We start from the raw sequence: 18,093 nt of genomic DNA on the forward strand, positions 1-18,093 counted from the left end.
GCCCTCCACGGGGTGGTCCTGTTCATCCTGCCCTCCACGGGGTCCTGTTCATCCAGCCCCAACCGGCTCGATCGATCGGGTCCTATTCATCCAGAGGCAACACCACGGGGTCCTGTTCATCCACCCCCACCGGGAACTGTTCATCCAAACCCCCCAAGCAACGCTCACTGTTCGTCCAGAGGCAGCATCGATCGGCTTCAGTTAGCAGCAGTAGCGAAGGAATCGCTCGATCGGGTTCAGTTAACAGCCATCGATCGATCGCTCGGGTTCAGTAACGCGTAGCCTACAGTGCAATCGCTCGGTTCAGTTAGAGCCCAATGCCTTGCTCGGGTTCAGTTAGAGCCCAATGCCTCGCACCCACGCGCGTGCGTGTACGACAGAAACGTGCATCGCTCGGCCCCGACCACCCACCGTAACCGGGAACACCCCGATATTTTCCTCGCCCTCGCTTCTACCACGGTTTTTTCCATCATGGACGGCCCAAATAATGTCATGCAGCTGCGTCTCCGGCCCGCCCAGGACGAAAAGCCCATTTTCTGTCATGATTTTTTGTCATAGAAGTAGAACCCCACCACATCTATGATGATACCGGGTTTTGTCACAATTATCGTCATAGAAGTGTCATAAGTATGACAGGAAAAAAATTCGTTCGGCCCAAAATGTCACGCATGTGTCTTTTTTTTGTAGTGCTTCCTCTTACCTCTCTTCTCTCCTCATTAATTTCCCCCTCCACGATAACTCTCCTCCATAAATGGCCCTCTCATCTCTCTCTTCCTCCTACCTCTCTTCTCTCCCCATTAATGCACCCCTCCACCATAACTCCCTCTCCGTTAGTTAGCTAGAGTCATCTCTCCTCCCCAACAACTAGATCTAGCTAGCTATTTAGCCATCCACACTTTCAATCTGTATAGGTAGCGAAAGGCCTCATCTAACCATGCTCGGTCTCTCTCGGGAGATATATAGGTGAGTGAAAAGTTGTTCATTTCAAGAATGGGAATATGTGTGTGAATGAGAATATGTGTGCTTGGGATATGGAGAGATTTGTGCGAGTGACATGCCCCCGAGTTGCTTATGTTTTGCAGAAATGTCGATTTATTTCCGTTTCGGTGAATTTTGAGCAAACTCGATATGTCCTATTTTTAGGCAAGGTCATGCCAAATTTTTATATGACTTTGATGCATGCATGCATTTTTTTATAACCATTTTGCTTGTTATACCGTGCAGTCGGTCATGAAGGTGAGTGGATGGAACGTGGAGCGATACATGCAATCCGCGGTGATGGACATGTATGCAAATAATCGGACTAGGATTAGATGTCGTGTGCAAGATGCAAAGGAGTCCTTTTGGACCCTTTTGATCGTGGCACTTTGAAGGCGCACCTGCTAATATATGGTTTCGTGGATGGCTATACTCGGTGGATAAGTGAAGAAGATGATGATGATGAGGACGTCCACATGGCAGGGAATAACGACATGGGGCTAGACGAAGAGATGACCGATCGACATGAAGACGATGGGGCCGGACATGGCGGTGGGGAAGAGTCCGGAAATGACGGCGGCGGAGAAGATTCCGGACACGGCGAAGAAGAGTTCGGACATGGCAGAGAAGAGGCGGCGGTCACGCCGCAGTCTTCGATGCTACTAAGTGCAGTCGTGTAGGACCCTCATGTTCGAGACCTCCTTCGCAAGAGCACGACTAGCGAGAGAGCTACTTCTAGAGAGGAGGCCAAGCTGGCGCAACTTGAAGTAGACTCGAAGACTCCATTGTATGATGATTGCGATCACGAGGTGACCCGCTTGAGTTTCACGCTTGAACTTCTAAAGACGAAGGCCAAAAACAAATGGACAGACAAAAGCCTCGATGAGCATTTGAAGTATCTACATAATAAAGTTCTTCCCACAGGGAACATGTGTCCTACTAGTGTCGAGGAGGCCAAGAAAATCATTTGCCCTTTTTATTTGCCACACATTAGGTACCACGCATGCATCAATGATTGCATCATTTATCGGGGGGAGCACGCGGAAAAAACCAGCTGTCCAGTGTGCAATGCTTCTCGATACAAGAAGGCAGGAAAGAAAGCTCCTCAGAAAGTGGTATGGTACTTTCCGATCACTCCCCGTCTGCAGCGGTATTTCATAGATCCTAAGGAAGCAAAGCTCACGCGCTGGCACGCGGAGAGGAAGAAGCCCGACGATGGAGATGATCCGAAGCTGAGACACCTCGTAGATGGTAGCCAGTGGAGAGCATTCAACACCGTATATGGATTTGCTGCAGAAGATCCAAGGAACATCGTTCTTGGTGCGAGTACCGATGGCATGAATCCGTTTGGAAACCAGAACACCAACCACAACACATGGCCCGTCTTTGTATGGATGTACAACCTCCCCCCATGGAAGTGCATGAAGACAAAGTACATACACATGAGCATGCTGATTCAAGGGCCGAAACAACTGGGAAATAATATTAACCTGTATATGGGGCTTTTGAAAGAGGAGCTAGACACGTTATTGAAAACATCGGCATGGACATGGGACGCCAGCAAAGAAGAGTAATTCCATATGAGAGCCGCGCTGATGACGATGGTGCACGACTATCTCGGTTACGGGTACACCTCAGGCTAGGTGTGCCACGGATACTGCGGATGCACGAGGTGCATCGATGATACAACATCTCAGCAGCTTACGTCAACGAAAGATGGCGGGTCCGGGAAAATCATGTACATGGGGCATCGTAGATGGCTCAAGAAGGATGACCTGTGGAGAAAGCATGGAGATCTATTCAATGGGTTGGCTGAGCATCGAGGACCTCCACGTAAGAGGAGCGGCGCCAAAATCAACGAGCTGTTAAAAAACTGGGAACAGTGCCCCGCGTCGGGAAAGATGAAAAAGGCGCCGAAGCCGCTGCTGAAGGGTATGGAAAATGAGGTATGGTTTCTGGGACTTGGAGTATTGGCCCAATCACGACACGCCTCATTGCCTTGATCAAATGCATATCACGAAGAATGTCCTCGAGAGCTTGCTTGGCACACTGATGAACATGTCAGAGAAGACAAAGGATAGGCCGCAGGCAAGGAAAGACTTGGAAGATTTGAAGATCAGGAAAGATCTCCACCGTAAAAAGTCGACGGAGGAGACGGAGACGGAGACGGAGGAGGGGGAAAGGGGCAGAAAAGTCAACAAGAAGGAGGAGAATTATTTCCCCCCTTCTTGCTTCACCTTAAGTGCGAAGGAGATCGGTCAATTCATCAAGTGCCTTATGGGAATCAAAGTCAGTTCCGGTTACTATGGGAAGATAAGCAGATTTCTAGACCCCAAGAAGAAAAGGTTCACGGGATGAAGTCTCATGACTGTCACGTGATGATGATGCAGATACTCCCGGTTGCCATTAGAGGGATAATGGAGAAGCACGTCGGTGACACGCTTACTGGTCTCTGCAACTTCTTCGACATCATCTCTCAAAAGTCCATAAGTGTGAAGCAGCTCCGAAGGCTACAGGAAGAGATCGTTGTCATACTATGTGAGCTTGAGATGTACTTCCCGCCCACGTTCTTTGACATCATGGTGCATTTGTGTGTCCACATCGTGGACGACATCATCGACCTCGGGCCGACATTCCTTCACAGCATGATGTTGTTCGAGAGGATGAATGGGGTCATCCAAGGATTCGTTCGTAACATGTCCCGTCCCGATGGGAGCATCATCCAGGGGTATCTGATGCATGAGTGCATCTCCTTTTGCAAGAATTATATAGGTGTCGGAGACCCTGGTGGATATATCAAGGAAAAAGTATAGGCAGAACTGGCTGGCTTTCGACAATAAGACCGACTCCTGCTGCATCCAGCAACCGCACACTAGTAAGGCTGATGCATTATACCTCATGCATCACCTACTCGAGTACAGAAGGGATAATCAACACCTTCGCATGTCAGCACTACCAACGATGCCGAGATTATCAACTGGGCCACAAGCATATGAAAGACACCGGATCATCGAATCCGAGCTGAGTTTTATCACGTACAGTGTGAACTTGCCCAAGTGATCATGAAGCAGGTTCTCGAACCAACAGGGATGTTCTACCATGGGCCAATCACGCGGGATGATGTCCGAGCACTTCTACTCGCTCAGCGTCTGGACCTGAAGCCTTTCAAGAAGATCGGGTGGTTCCTCCCTGACTATGAAGATTGGACCGCTGACATGGAGGACTGATTGTCGATGACAATGTGTCACTACTGTCTTTCTATCGCAAAACTTTGAATTTATACATGACGAAACTATGTGATGTAACTAAACCGTGGTCCTGAACTAGCATAGATCGCTCTAGTTAATTAGTTTGGGTATGAGGAACTTCGTCATTTATGTTTACTATAGGTTGCTTGTATTTTGCTAATTATGCCTCTTTGTTTTCTTAAGTACATTATGTTGCATATTATCGTTCAATTCATCAACTGACGATGCAGGTACATAGATCAGAGATGGCGAAGGATTGCTACGCGGTGTTTGTTGGGAGGGTTCCAGGAGTCTACGACCACTGGCCAGACGCTCAGGCCCAGGTGGACAAGTACCCAGGTGCTAGCCATAGAGGGTTCGACAGCAGAGCCGAAGCAGAAAGTAGTTACTTGAGGTGGACGCTCCGGCATGAGAGGGGGCGGGAGCGCCGGTGCCTCAAGTACTACATAGTCGCGCTCTTGCTCATGTTGATCGCTCTTCTCTTATACATCATGGTTTAGATAGAGATGATGAAACTTGTGTGTGTGCCATGACCATACCATGCAGTTGCACTTATTCGAGACATGACATGACTTGTGTATCGCTATTTTTGAGATGTGATGATATTTGTGTTGAATGATGATGATGATGATGATGATGATGGTATGATGAGACTACTGTATGTGTATGATATGATGAGAATAGTGTATGTTTAGTATGATCTGATGAAACTACTATATAGAGCCTGTAAAAATACACCACAAATACGTAGAGGGGTTATAAATCTATGAAAGCAGGAATACTAGCAGTAGCGCTGGAAAGCATCTAGCAGCAGCGCTGGATTAGCAGCAGGACTTGCTTTGTTCTAGCGCTACAGATAGTTATCAGTAGCACTGGTCAGGACAACGCTACGGCTAACCATACTTACCAGTAGCACTGGTCAGGGCAGCACTACTGCTACAACTTAGTTGTAGCGTGTTAGCAGTAGCGCTGGACCCAGCGCTACTGCTATAGGTATTTCAAGCGCTACTAGTAGGCATTCTCCTAGTAGTGATAGCTCATGCTTTGCTTGTTGACAGATAGCACACTGTTTCACAAAGTTTTCCACATCAGTTTTCATACCTTGCCAACTGAACAGTTGCTTAACTCTGAAATAGGTAGGTAGAACTCCAGAGTGACCTCCTACAGGAGTAGAGTGAAAGGCATGTATCAACCTGGTTTGCAACCCCACATTAGCTCCAATCCAGATCTTATCATTGTTTTTTAGAATTCCTTCATGTAACAGAAACCCAAGACAAGCAACAGGATCAATAGCCAGTTTCTGTAGCATTTCCTGTGCTACAGAATCCACAGAGTAGGAGTTTAATACCTCCTGAATCCACACTGGTTGTGAAGAGGACAGAGCCTGCATTAGAAACAGGTGAGCTACGCTGGACAGTGCATATGCCACAATGTTCTCAACCCCCTTCTTGTATTGTATGGTGAACTGTAATCCCACTAATTTGGTCATGGCCTTTCTCTGCAGCTCTGAAGTTAACACTTGATCTCCTAGGTGACATAAGCTCTGGTGATCAGTTTTGATCACAGAAGGACCTCTGGACAAGTAAGATCTCCACTTATCTATGATCATCATAATTGCTAGAAATTCTTTCTCATAAATGGACAATTTCTGATTTTGCTGACCCAAAGCTTTGCTGTAAAAAGCCACAGGATGTCCCTCTTGTGTCAGCACAACCCCCACACTAGAGTCACATGCATCAGTTTCCAAACAAAATTGTTTGTCAAAATTAGGAAGAGCTAGCACAGGAGTAGAGGCTATTGCTTGTTTTAACTATTCAAAATCAGTTTGAGCCTCTTCCGGCCAGAAAAATGATTGTTTCTTCAACAACATTGTCAGGCTTAGCTATGATTCCATATTTCTGAATAAATTTCCTATAGTACCCAGTGAGCCCAAGAAATCCTCTGAGTTCAGTTACATTGGTGGGTACAGGCCATTCTAACATAGCAGAAGTTTTAGTGGGGTCAGTGGCCACTCCTTTGTCAGATACATGACCCAAATATTCCAAAACTGCTGCCCAAAGGAGCATTTAATCTCCTTCACATAAAACTGATTTTCTCTCAGTACTGTCAACACTTCTCTCAAATGTCTAAGATGATCTTCCAAAGTCTGGCTGAAAACCAGTATGTCATCCATAAAGGACGGAACATATTTTCTGCCAGGGAACAAGAAATTCATTACACGCTGAAAAGTACCAGGAGCAGTTGCTAAACCACAGGGCATCACTCTAAACTGAAATTGACCGTGATGTGTCTTGAAAGCTGTTTTATATTCATCTTCAGGTACCATTCTAATTTGATGATAACCAGCTCTTAATCCAGTTTAGAAAACCATTTAGCTCAAGCCAATTCATCCAATAGTTCATCTATTATTGGCAAGGGAAATCTGATTTTGATTGTGAGTGCATTAAGCTTTCTATAATCCACACAAAACCTCCATGTTCCATCCTTTTTCTTAATCAACAACACTGGAGAGGCAAAAGGGCTCAAACTGGTTGTAATTAGGCCTACTTTCATCATCTCATCCACTTGTCTTTCTATTTCATCCTTCTGCAAGGGAGAATATCTATAAGGTCTGCTATTAACTGGTACAGCCCCAGGAACCAGATTAATAGCATGATCAATTTGTCTGTGAGGAGGTAGAGCTTTTGGTTCACTAAAAACATCAGTATATTGCTGAAGCAGTTCTTTGATTGGTCCAGGAAATTCCTGTTTATCCACATTCTCATACACAAGATGAATTAAAGCCACTGCCATAATATCATTTCCCTTGTCCCATTTCAGTAACTGTTCCACGGGCATTCCCTTTGATTCTAAACTCTGATTGGGTAGCACTCCTTGTAACTTCACAGACTGTCCTTGATAGTCAAATTGAATCCACTTTTCAGCCCAATGGCATTTCATCACTCCCCATTTCTCTAACCAGTCCATACCCAATATAATGTCATAACTTCCCAATTGCAGTACCTTCATAGGACTGGTGAAGTGTTGTCCTTGCAGCCACCAGGTTAAGTTTGGAACATATTCAATACACTGTAGCTTATCACCATTTGGCACTTTGACAGACAAGGGTTCAGACAAGCTCTCTGGTGTCAACTTGATCCTGTCCAGCAGAGCCTGGTCTACAAAAGTATGTGTACTACCAGAATCTAACAGCAGTAACACCACTTGATTTCCAATCAGTGCTCTGAACTGTATAGTTTTTGGATGTGTAGCTCCTGACAAAGCTTGAACAGAAATAGTAGCACATTCCTCTTGCTGGTCATACAGCAATGCATCCAACACAGCATCAGAAATTATCTCATGAGGATTTATAGCTTCCACTGACTTAAGCTGAGCAGGTTTCTCACCTGAAGTTGTGCAAGCATGTCCAGGACTGTACTTCTCCCCACACCCATAACATAGTCCATTGGCTCTCCTATATTCCTTGAGCTACTTAGCTTTCCATAATTCTCCTAGTGCAAATGAAGTTCTAGTGTCCTGTCTACCAGTGATTTTTTTATAATTAGTTTTACTGCTCTTGTTCTGCTCAAGCAATCTCTCCTGAACTTGAGCACATAGTGCAGCTTGTTGAACAGATTCAGGTAATGCATTTCCACAGCAGCCCTCGATTCCTCCTTTAAACCCATGATGAACCTTGTGACCAACAAGGTGTCACTTAACTGAGCTCATACAACCCGATGCTATATACCAACTGGTGAAATTTACTTTTGTACTCCTCTACAGAGCCCCACTACTTCAGTCTGAGCAAGGATTGAAGTAACTCCCTATCCACATTCACATCAAATTCAGCAAGCAGTGCTTCACAAAACTATTCCCAATTCGGCTACATCCCCTTCTGTCTGACTGATTGAAACCAATGTGCAGCATTATCTACCAAATTCAGAGATGCAGATGCCACACAAAAACTGTCTGGAATGTTGTACAGCTGGAAAAACGCCTCACACTGATCAATCCAGACCCTAGCCCCAGTCCCATCAAATTTTGGAAAATCCATTTTAGGCATCCAGTTCTTCTTCCCAGTCACTTCCTCACACCGCACATGTACTCCTTGTTCTCCGTTGGGATACGGATTGGTGACATGTACCTGATGGGGCCGATGCTGACTCCTTGCCGTGGAGCCTTGAGATGTAGGTGCTGCTCCCAACAACCCATCTGGAGGAGGTGGAACTTGAGGACCGACCCCTCCCCTCGCCGCGGCCGGAGCATTATGCCTCACCGACTGAGCTTGCTCCTGCTACACCTTTCCCAAAGTGTCACAGGAGAGATTTACCTTCACCTGCACCTGGTCCAAACGATGCGACTGCTCCTCCAATTTCGCATCCAGCGCCTCCAATCGATCGCAAATCTCCTCCACTTTTGCCAACTTACTCTGCTCCGCGCGGATCTCCGCAAACTCCTTCAGCATGCGCTCCTGAAAGAGCTCCATCTCGCGTGTGACGTGCTTCGTCTGGGCGCAGGATTTGAACGCCGTCGTGCTGCTCCTCTCTGAAGCAACCCACCTCAGGTCAGGGATTACACCGATCGAACCCTAGGGTGATCGGAGACCGTCGCCTCGGAATTTGTCGGGTACGCTCTCGAGAAAACGGAAGCAGGCCACAGATCGGTCACTCTGATACCAGATTGTAACGGCCTTGCCTTTGGTCGCGAAGGACCGCCGGATTTGGAGCTCGTCGCCGGTGAGATCGGTGGAGGAGAGAGGTCGACAGGTAGGAGAGATGCAGACGGCAACACGAGAGAGAGAGAGAGAGAGAGAGAGAGAGAGAGAGAGAGAGAGAGAGAGAGAGAGAGAGAGAGAGAGAGAGAGAGAGAGAGAGAGAGAGAAGCACAGAGAGACAAGATAGGATTTCAAATTCAATTCAACGATAGCCCGTCCACGCCAGCCACTGGAGCTTATAAACTGCTCGTTACACAATCAGGCCTCAGCCCACTTACTCACCCGGCCTAACTCATTACACAAAGCCCAACGCCTATTCAAACGTCCCGCCAACTACGCTTCCCCCTTGGCACTATGAATACGCCTTCCTGGCTGTTTCACTGCCAGTGTCAGTAGCTGTATACTGACACTCGGTTTCCGGGATCTTCAGCAAGATTGGCCAGGCAACGGAATACGGTGGAAGAAACATAAATGCAAGTAGCAGCCATGTCATGTCATGGCAGGCCAACCTAGAATATGGTGGCAGGAACACTAAGCTTGTCTGGCATTTTGCCTTGTTGGTTTTGCAGGTGAATGCGGTTGCCCTGGGCTGGGTCGCATCTGACATGACCATGAAACTAGTACGCCAACAAACGACTCCTTTACGCATATCAGACCCACTCTGTGTGTGAGGCTGTGAGCCTCTACTGAGGAACTGAACTTCGAAATCGGGGCAATATCTTAGCTTCCAACGTGACACTGACAGCAGTCTGCAGAGTTCGACTTCAGAATCACACCCACCTTAGAAACAGCACCAAGTCACAGCATTGCTTTAGAATCCGCGCCAAACTCCCGGGTTTATAGAGAAGATTTTGCAAAACTTTGAGCACTCATTCGGTTTAGCTGAAACTGAATCAGTCAAACATATGAGGAAACAAGAAGATATTACTAACGAATCAGCCTATTCTCGGGCAGGCAGGCAGCCACAGTAGGATGCAGGTTAAAGGTCTCTTTCATGACTAGCATTGCTGTAGAACTCTGAAATGTACATCACTAGTATATACAGTATGATGTTGTTTTCAGCACTTCAGTATTCTGCATAAAAATATCACATGCACGTTAAAACACCTGTTTAAGATAAACCTAGATATCAGGTGTTGCTATATGTCCAAACACGAGAGACATAGTGTCAGATGAACCCACAAACTAATCGCTAGCAATAATAACGAATTGGTATATAAGGAGGGAAGATTGAAGTCACTGGATAATACTCCCTCCATTCCTAAATATAGGTCTTTCTAGAGGTTTCAACAAGTGACTACATACGGAGCAAAATGAGTGAATCTATATTCTAAAATATGTCTATATACATCCGTATGTGGTTGTCCATTTGAAATCACTAAAAAGACTTATATTTAGGAATGGAGGGAATACTACCAAGTACAGCATTTAAACCAAGTAAACTAGAGTTAACTGAATAAAGCCATGGCGATCGGATTGACCTGAACTACCAAGTACTCTAGTTATAGAATTAGCTACGGATAAGACTTGATCAACATGCGGTGAAACAGAGTTAACTGAAGTTTACAGCAGTTAAACTTCAGTTAACTGTAGCCGTTGTCGGGCACTGAACAGTGGAGTTATCGGTCTTCAAGAGGCGTTGATCTTTCATAACTGGAGCGGATCCAGCCGTCCGTCTCACTGGCAGTGTACCGGTTTGCGTCGTCACAGAAGGTATCAATTTCTTCAGGCATGTGCAGAGAGGAAGTTCAGAGAACTAGTGTCCCAACGCATAGTCTGAATTTTTTTTTATCACTCATTCGCTTTAACTTATACTAAACAATTCACTCATTCATTTGGTTAAACCGAAAGTGGGCCAGTCGAACACTTGAGGCAAAACTGAAGAGTCAGAAAAGAACCGAAGACTAACTGACAAGGAAACAAGAACAAGTAGTATATAGTTTCTTTCTTTTTTTGCGGGGTGTATATAGTTTCATTGTTCTACTCAAGTATGCATCTAAACAAGCACAAGCATAGCTGCAGCGCATCCTAGCCCTCCGTCTATCTGGTAGCTGTCGAATTCTTCAGAGAAGATGCCGATTTCTTTAGGTGTATTCAGAGACAGGAAGTTCGGAGAACCAAGAGTCCTGACAACTGACAACTGAAACTTTAGTTTCCTGACGCTTAAGCACTCATTTGGTTTAACTGAAACTAAACCAGTCAAGCATACGACGCAAAGCCAAAGCATCCACAGCCTTATTCTCCATGCCGAATCACTTACCGACGACAAGCATATGCAGCACTGAATCTGTTATATATATTGGCTGTAGCACATTACTAGAATTTACAACGATCATCACTCGTAAGCTTAAACCAGAACAGTAGCAACTAAACTCTGATTACTCATTTGATTCAACTGAAAGTCAAGCACTTGAGGCAAAACTAAAGCGTCAGGAAACCAAAGCATCCAGAGTCTATTCTCCACGCCAAATCATTTAGCGACGACAAAGGACTGAAAGATATAAAAGGACTGAATCTGTTATACTCCCTCCGTTCCTAAATGCAAGTCTTTCTAAAGATTTTAAAGGACTACATACATATGTAGATTCACTTATTTTGCTCCGTATGTAGTCCGTATTGAAATCTCTAAAAAGACTTATATTTAGGAACGGAGGGAGTATATATGTAGTATTGGGCAGAAAGGTAAAAGCTTAAACTGTAGGAACTAAATTCTGAGTACTCATTTGCTTAAACTGAAAGAGCCAAAAATCAGTTAAAATAAGGCAAAACTAAAGCGTCAGAAAAGAGCCACAGCAAGTATATATCAATTACTAAGTGACAAGGAATCAAGTATTTAGTTTCATCGATCTCCTCAAGCATGTATGCATTGCCACATTTGGCCACATCACAGGAATCATCTGTTGTGTCAAAAACAGAGCAAAGCAAAAAAGGCTCAGCAGTTTTAAGCTGTCCTGCTCCCAGAGTTCAGAAGACATTCTCCACTCACAGCGGTGAGATGAGCTACCTAGCTCTGCCCTGGCGGTGGCGGCGGTGGGCCGGGGTTGTGGCAAAACATGCACGCCTTATCGCCGGAGAGGCGGCAAGCCTCGCACCTTGAATAGGCGGCACGCTGAGAACCCGCCGGAGGAGAAGGCTCGGTCGCCGCCAGCAGCTCCACCACCGAATCCCGGTACTGCTGCTGACCCTGAGGCGCGCCGGCGTTGCTGGGAGCGGGAACTGGACTCGAAGACACATTGCCGGCCAGCGTGTGCTGCGGACGCGCGTTGCCGGTCTGCGCGTAGTTATAGCTGGGGACTGGACTCGGAAGCTTGGAGCCGATCCGCGCGTGCTGAGGAGGCGCGTTCGCCATGAATGTATCCCTGAAGCAAGCCTCGCAAAAGGGCATCTTGAGAGCAACCCGCGTGGCGCGCGCTCCGCAAGAAGAGCATCCTGGTGCCCTTGCCTGTGAAGAAGAAGGCTGCCGCTGGCCGCGGAGGAGGTCGAGCTGGCGCTGCTGATCAATGGCAGCACTGCCGTGACCCTGGGGTGCACGTGCACCGGCGCTGCTGAACAAGGGCCCTTTGCCGGTGAAGATATTGCTGTAGCATCCTGGTGAAGAAGACTGCCGCTGAGGCGCTGGGTTCGCCGGGCCCGACCGGACGAGCGAGAAAGGGTTGTTCAGAATATTGGCCACCTGCAGCCTCATCGCATCAGCCTGGACCTGGAGCTGCTGCTCCCTTGCCCGTGAAGAAGACTGCCGCTCCGGTGGCGGTGCCAAGGTGTGGAGGGGTGGAGGCCCCATCTGCGCGTGCTGGGGAGGCCCATTGTGGGCTGCAACAGAAGCCAAGAAATCGAACTCCGGCGTCAGGGAAGAACCAAGAACAGAGAGAAAGGATTTTTTTTCTCTTGGGAGGGAACGCACCTGGTGAAGAAGACTGCCGCTCCAGTGCGGGGTTCACCGGGCCCCACCGGAAGGGCAACATGGAAAAAGGCCTCGGCGGCGCACCCATGTTAGCCCAGAACTGCTGCTCACGGGTAGGGACTGCCACTGCTCGCCAAGAAATCGAAGTCCGGCGTCAGGGAAGAACCAAGAACTGCACGGAACAGAGAGAAAGGGTTTTTTTTCTCTTGGGAGGGAACGCACCTGGATTGCGCACTGCTCCCCGAGGCGCACCGGCGTAGCCGATCTGCGCGTGCTGCTGAGGCGCACCGGCGTGAAAAAACCGCCTGTAGCAAGCCTCGCACACGGGCAGGTTGAGAACAACCCGCGTGGTGGGCGCTCCGCCGCAACAAGTGCATCCTGGTGCTCTTGCCCGTGAAGAAGAAGGCTGGTCGCGGAGGCGCTGCTGATCAATGACAGTACTGCCGTGACCCTGAGGCGCACCGGCGTTGCCGATCTGCGCGTGCTGCGGACGCCCGTTGTCTGCTGCAACAGAAATACGCAACAGAAGCCAAGAAATCGAACTTCGTCGTCAGTGAAGAACCAAGAACCGCACGGCGGACCAGAGAGAAAGGATTTAGAGCTTTTCTTGGGTTGGGAGGGAACGCACCGAACTGGGAAGAGGCGCCGGGTGGGGGGCCTAGAGCGGGCGTAGTCGCCGCCGTCACCCGTGGAAGCTCCTGCGCAGTCCCGTTGCCGCCTGCAGTCGCCGTCGTCCGCCCTGAAGTCGCAGTGTCTTCCACGGCTGCCGCGTCACGCTCACGCCGCTGGCGCTGCCTTCGCTCCTCATTGTTGGCGACGGCCTTCCGCTTGTCCTCCATCTCGCCTCGGTCGAACAGCTTCGCAAGAACCGCTGGTGCGCCCAATTGAAGAGGAGAGAGAGAGGGCGGATGGAAGGAAGCTACGTATGAGAAAGGATGGGAGAGGAGGAAGGCGAGGCGGGAGGCTATATAGACGACGACGGCAGAGGAGAGCGTCTCCCGTCCCGCTGCAACCGATCGATTTCAAGAAGCAGAGAGATTCCTTCAGCGGTTGGTCGTCGGTTGGTTTTGGAGGGAACAACACGCGAGGAAGGAAGAAGAGCCTCAGAAACGGGCCTAATGCAATTCTGATAGCCCAACTAACGGCCCAAATCATCAATAGCCGGGGGGCAGGCCCATGCTATCCAGTTTTGTCATTTTCTTTGCTGGAAGAGAAACTATGCCATTTTAATTTTACAAAGTTCCAGTGTTCCAAACGAACAAAAATGGCACTGGATTTTTTTTATTTATTTGTCAGATTGCTGAAAAAACAAAACTACCAATAAAAGTTTTACCGTGAACGCGTTTTTTAAAACCGGGCTAACCCCCTATCCATTGCATAGAACGGAAATACGTCAGTCTCAGAAACATTCAGGAGGAGGGGGAAAGAGAGGCTACAAGTTCAACGCGCTACAGAAAACCCACAACATTCGCCCGCCATCGAAACGAATGTTATGGGTCAAAAATCTGATAGCACCAAAATAAACTAGTCCTATTACATGCCCACAAAATAGGGACATAACACCAACATCACAAGAAATGTTTTTTAGCAACTAACAAGCACTACAGAAAGGCAACTAGCTAAATCAACCGTCGACTCCAAACATAATATCGCCAATAGTTATTAGGACAAAGTTCAGTCCCTAACACAACCCCCACCGATCGCCAGATCACCCGATCAACCGAACAAGTAAAATAAATTGTGTGGTGGCCTCAGGTTCACTGCAAAAGAAGTAGGATAGATTACCAGGCCATTTCCTACTCTTCATAACTTGACGGGTAAGAACATCATTCTGGGCTAGTTGCCACATAAAAATTTGGATTTTGAGACGTAGTTTAGCCTCCCAAATCCATTTATAGCTGCAACCACTCAAAGATTTCTCTAGCCATTTATACATGGATTTGGTCGAGAATTTAGCATTTCTGCTAAGTCCCCAATAAACCACATCACCCTCAGCCGGGAGACGAGTATGTTGGATTAGGTCCAACGTATCTAAGTTTCCAAACACTTTTTCTCTTATTTTGAACTCTAATTTGCATGATTTGAATAAAACTAACCTGGACTCACGTTGTTTTCAGCAGAACTATCTTGGTGTTGTTTTTGTGCAGAAATAAAAAGTTTTCGGAATTGGACGAAATTATATGAAGAATTATTTTGGAATATATATAAAATACTGGCGCAAAGAACTAAAAGAGGGGGGCACAAGCTCAGGGGACGCCCCCTCCCTCTGGTGCGCGTTGGCTTAGCTTGTGGGGCCCTCCGCGCTCCGTTTGCTGCAAGGAAATAACTTCTCAGGTGTGGTTGAATTGAAAACTCAACTCTTAAAGCTTATAAATATTCTTTGGCTCCCCTTGTGTGAATCAATAAATTTGGGTGAAATACTACACTCGAAGACTGTTGCGATCCCCTACACTTGTGGGTCATCAAAGTGCTGCAGTTACTTCATCGAGATCAATGGCAGGCTAAGCAATCCAAATGTTCATTTGGCCAACAACAAATTGCATACTTGCGACATGTCATTGATGCACAGGGTGTTTCAACTGACCCCAGCAAGATCAGAACCACTGAGCAATGGCCAATTCCCAATAATACTAAAGAGGTCAGAAGATTTTTGGGACTTGCAGGTTATTATAGGAAGTTTGTGAAGCACTTAGGAATTATAGCAAGACCATTGTTCAACTTGTTGAAAAAACACCAGCCTTTTGTGTGGACAGATGAAACACAAATTGCATTCACATTACTGAAGCAACACCTTATCTCTGCACCCATTCTGCAATTACTGGGCTCTACTAAACCTTTCATCATAGACACGGATGCATGTGACTATGGTGTGGGAGAAGTATTGCACCAATGTGGCCACCCCATCGCGTATATGAGCAAGCCTATGGGTCCCAAGAATCGAGGTCTATCTACCTATGAGAAAGAATGCATGGCAATATTGATGGCAGTTGAATAGTGGCACCCCTACTTACAAACTGAAGAATTCATCATTAGAACGGGCCAACGTTGTCTCGTACACTTGGATAATCAGCGACTCTCTATTCCTTGGCAACAAAAGGCCTTCACCAAGCTCCTGGATCTGAGGTACAAGATCATTTAAAGGCAGGGATTCACTAATAATGCCGCTGGTGCACTTTCCCGACATGCTCTTTCAAAGGAGCGTTTGTTAGCAATGTTAGACTATCAACCAGCTGGCTACAGGATGTTGTTGACAGTTACGCATCCAATCCTCAGTTGACTAAGATAATTCTAAAGCTACAAAACAACCCGATACTAAGTAACGCTTTACTCTAAAGAATGGGTTACTCTACTTCATAGGTTGCATCTGGCTGGGAGGAGCTCCTACACTACAACACAAAATACTCGAAGTGTTTCACGACGAGTAGGTGGGGGCCATTCTAGATTCCCTGTCACATATCACCGGTTGTGCAAACTCTCTTTGCAATGCCAATAATGAAGAAACAAGTACTTCAGTACGTCTAGGCCTGCCTGATCTACCAACAAGCTAAACTAGAGCGAGTGAAATACCCTGGCCTCCTTGAACTATGTGTGATGCCCCCGTTTGTAATCGTGCACTAATCATACATGTATCATGCACGATCACGAACGGTGACTCACATCAATATCACAAGACAACTCTACGACACAAATTAAACATAAAACTTTATATTACAAGTCAGGGCCACGAGGACCCATAATACATCGGCCAACAAAGAAAATATTATCTAAATACAGACATAGTTAGACAAGTTTTGCCTTAAGAAGGTTGAGCAAAACAACGACACCAGATCAAAAGGAGAGGCCTCCTGCCTGGGACCTTCGGAGTACTCCTAGTCGTCGGCACGTAGAACACTCTGTCGGGGTAACCTGCACCCGCGTTGCTACCAGCTGTTGTAGCAACCGGGTTGAATGAAAAGGGAGCAAAGCAATCGTGAGTACTCATCCAAAGTACTCGCAACACTTACATCAGATCTATACTAGATATGCATTGGTGTCAAAGGAATGGTGTAGTATATGTGGACTATACTGCAGAAATGCCAGAATAAGGAGGAGAAGCTCATCCTATCAAAGACTAGCATCATCTTGCAGCAGTAGAAGAGAGGAGCGTATATGGTATCATCTTCTACATACATATAGTTGTAACCTGCCCGGAGATCATTTCCTCGTCTCCCTGAGAGAAAGCGATCACCGATCTGTTATCTTGGTGTGTTTTACCAAGTATCCAGTTTTAGTTGTAAGAGGTCGGGATACAACTCCAAGTCGTCCTGTTACCGTGGACACGGCTATTCGAATAGTTTAACTTCCCTGCAGGGGTGCACCACATTACCTGATACGCTCGTCTACCTCTGGCCAGACACTCTTTTCTGGTAATGCCAGGCCTCAGACAATTGACACGCCACAGTCCTAACTAGGCTTCCTAGAGGGGTCAACACGTCGGTCTAAATCCTAAGCGTGAAGGGGTCATGGACCGATCGCCCTAAGCACTCCTGCATGTTGCGTGACTGGCCGGGACCAGACCCACCTCTTTACACAAAGCAGGCGGTTACAATATGGATTTCATTGACGGGCTACCACAGTGTGGGAAGTTCAAGTGCATATTAGTTGTTGTGAACAAATTTACGAGATAACACTCATTTCCTTCCAATCAATACCCGTTCACTGCAGTAAAAGTGGCTTTTTTCTATGTTGGCATTGTTTATAAGTTGCACGGTCTACCCGCAGCCATCATATCAGGCAGGGATCCGGTGTTCACAAGCAAGTTTTGGACATAACTATTCAACACAATTGGCACTGAGCTCAACATGAGCACACCACCTCATATGGACGGTCAAACGGAAAGGGTGAATCAATGCCTCAAAATCCATCTTCGGTGTTTTATCCAAGCATGTCCGAAGAAATGGAGCCACTATTTGGCTCTCTTAGAATTTTGGTATAATTCTAGCTTCCACTCTACATTACAAATATCTCCATTTGTAGCTTTGTATGGGCATGAACCAAGACACTACGGGATTAAATCAGCACCTGCCTGCACAATCCCTTCTCTGCAGGAATGGCTAGAGGATAGAAATTCATGCAACAAGTACTCACCCAACATCTGCATCGTTCTACGTCCAGGATCCAATTTTAAAAAAATCTTTCAAGGTGCTTTGTGCTATTTTTCAGGGACCCTATTGTAAATTCAAGGGATGACTGGTGGGCTCCACATCTGACCTGAAACATTTTTTACAGGATCT

At 46.8% G+C, this 18,093-nt stretch overlaps 1 protein-coding gene across 2 annotated transcripts; it reads right to left on the bottom strand.

Moving 5' to 3' along the window:
* Positions 1-11,700: 11,700 nt before the first annotated feature.
* On the bottom strand, positions 11,701-13,840 carry LOC123125901 (uncharacterized). Of its 2 annotated transcripts, none has more exons than XM_044546344.1 (4): positions 13,449-13,840; positions 13,043-13,321; positions 12,821-12,946; positions 11,701-12,729 (listed from the first exon to the last, which is right to left on the bottom strand). In XM_044546344.1, the coding sequence occupies exons 1-4, from the start codon at positions 13,657-13,659 to the stop codon at positions 11,924-11,926; spliced, it is 1,422 nt and encodes a 473-aa protein (XP_044402279.1). In that variant the 5' UTR covers positions 13,660-13,840; the 3' UTR covers positions 11,701-11,923. The 2 variants fall into 2 exon arrangements, with proteins under 2 accessions (XP_044402279.1, XP_044402278.1); XM_044546343.1 differs by having other exon boundaries at positions 13,043-13,324.
* Positions 13,841-18,093: the final 4,253 nt, after the last annotated feature.

Source organism: Triticum aestivum, chromosome 5D (genome assembly GCF_018294505.1).
Source record: "Triticum aestivum cultivar Chinese Spring chromosome 5D, IWGSC CS RefSeq v2.1, whole genome shotgun sequence".
Lineage (NCBI taxonomy): Eukaryota > Viridiplantae > Streptophyta > Magnoliopsida > Poales > Poaceae > Triticum > Triticum aestivum.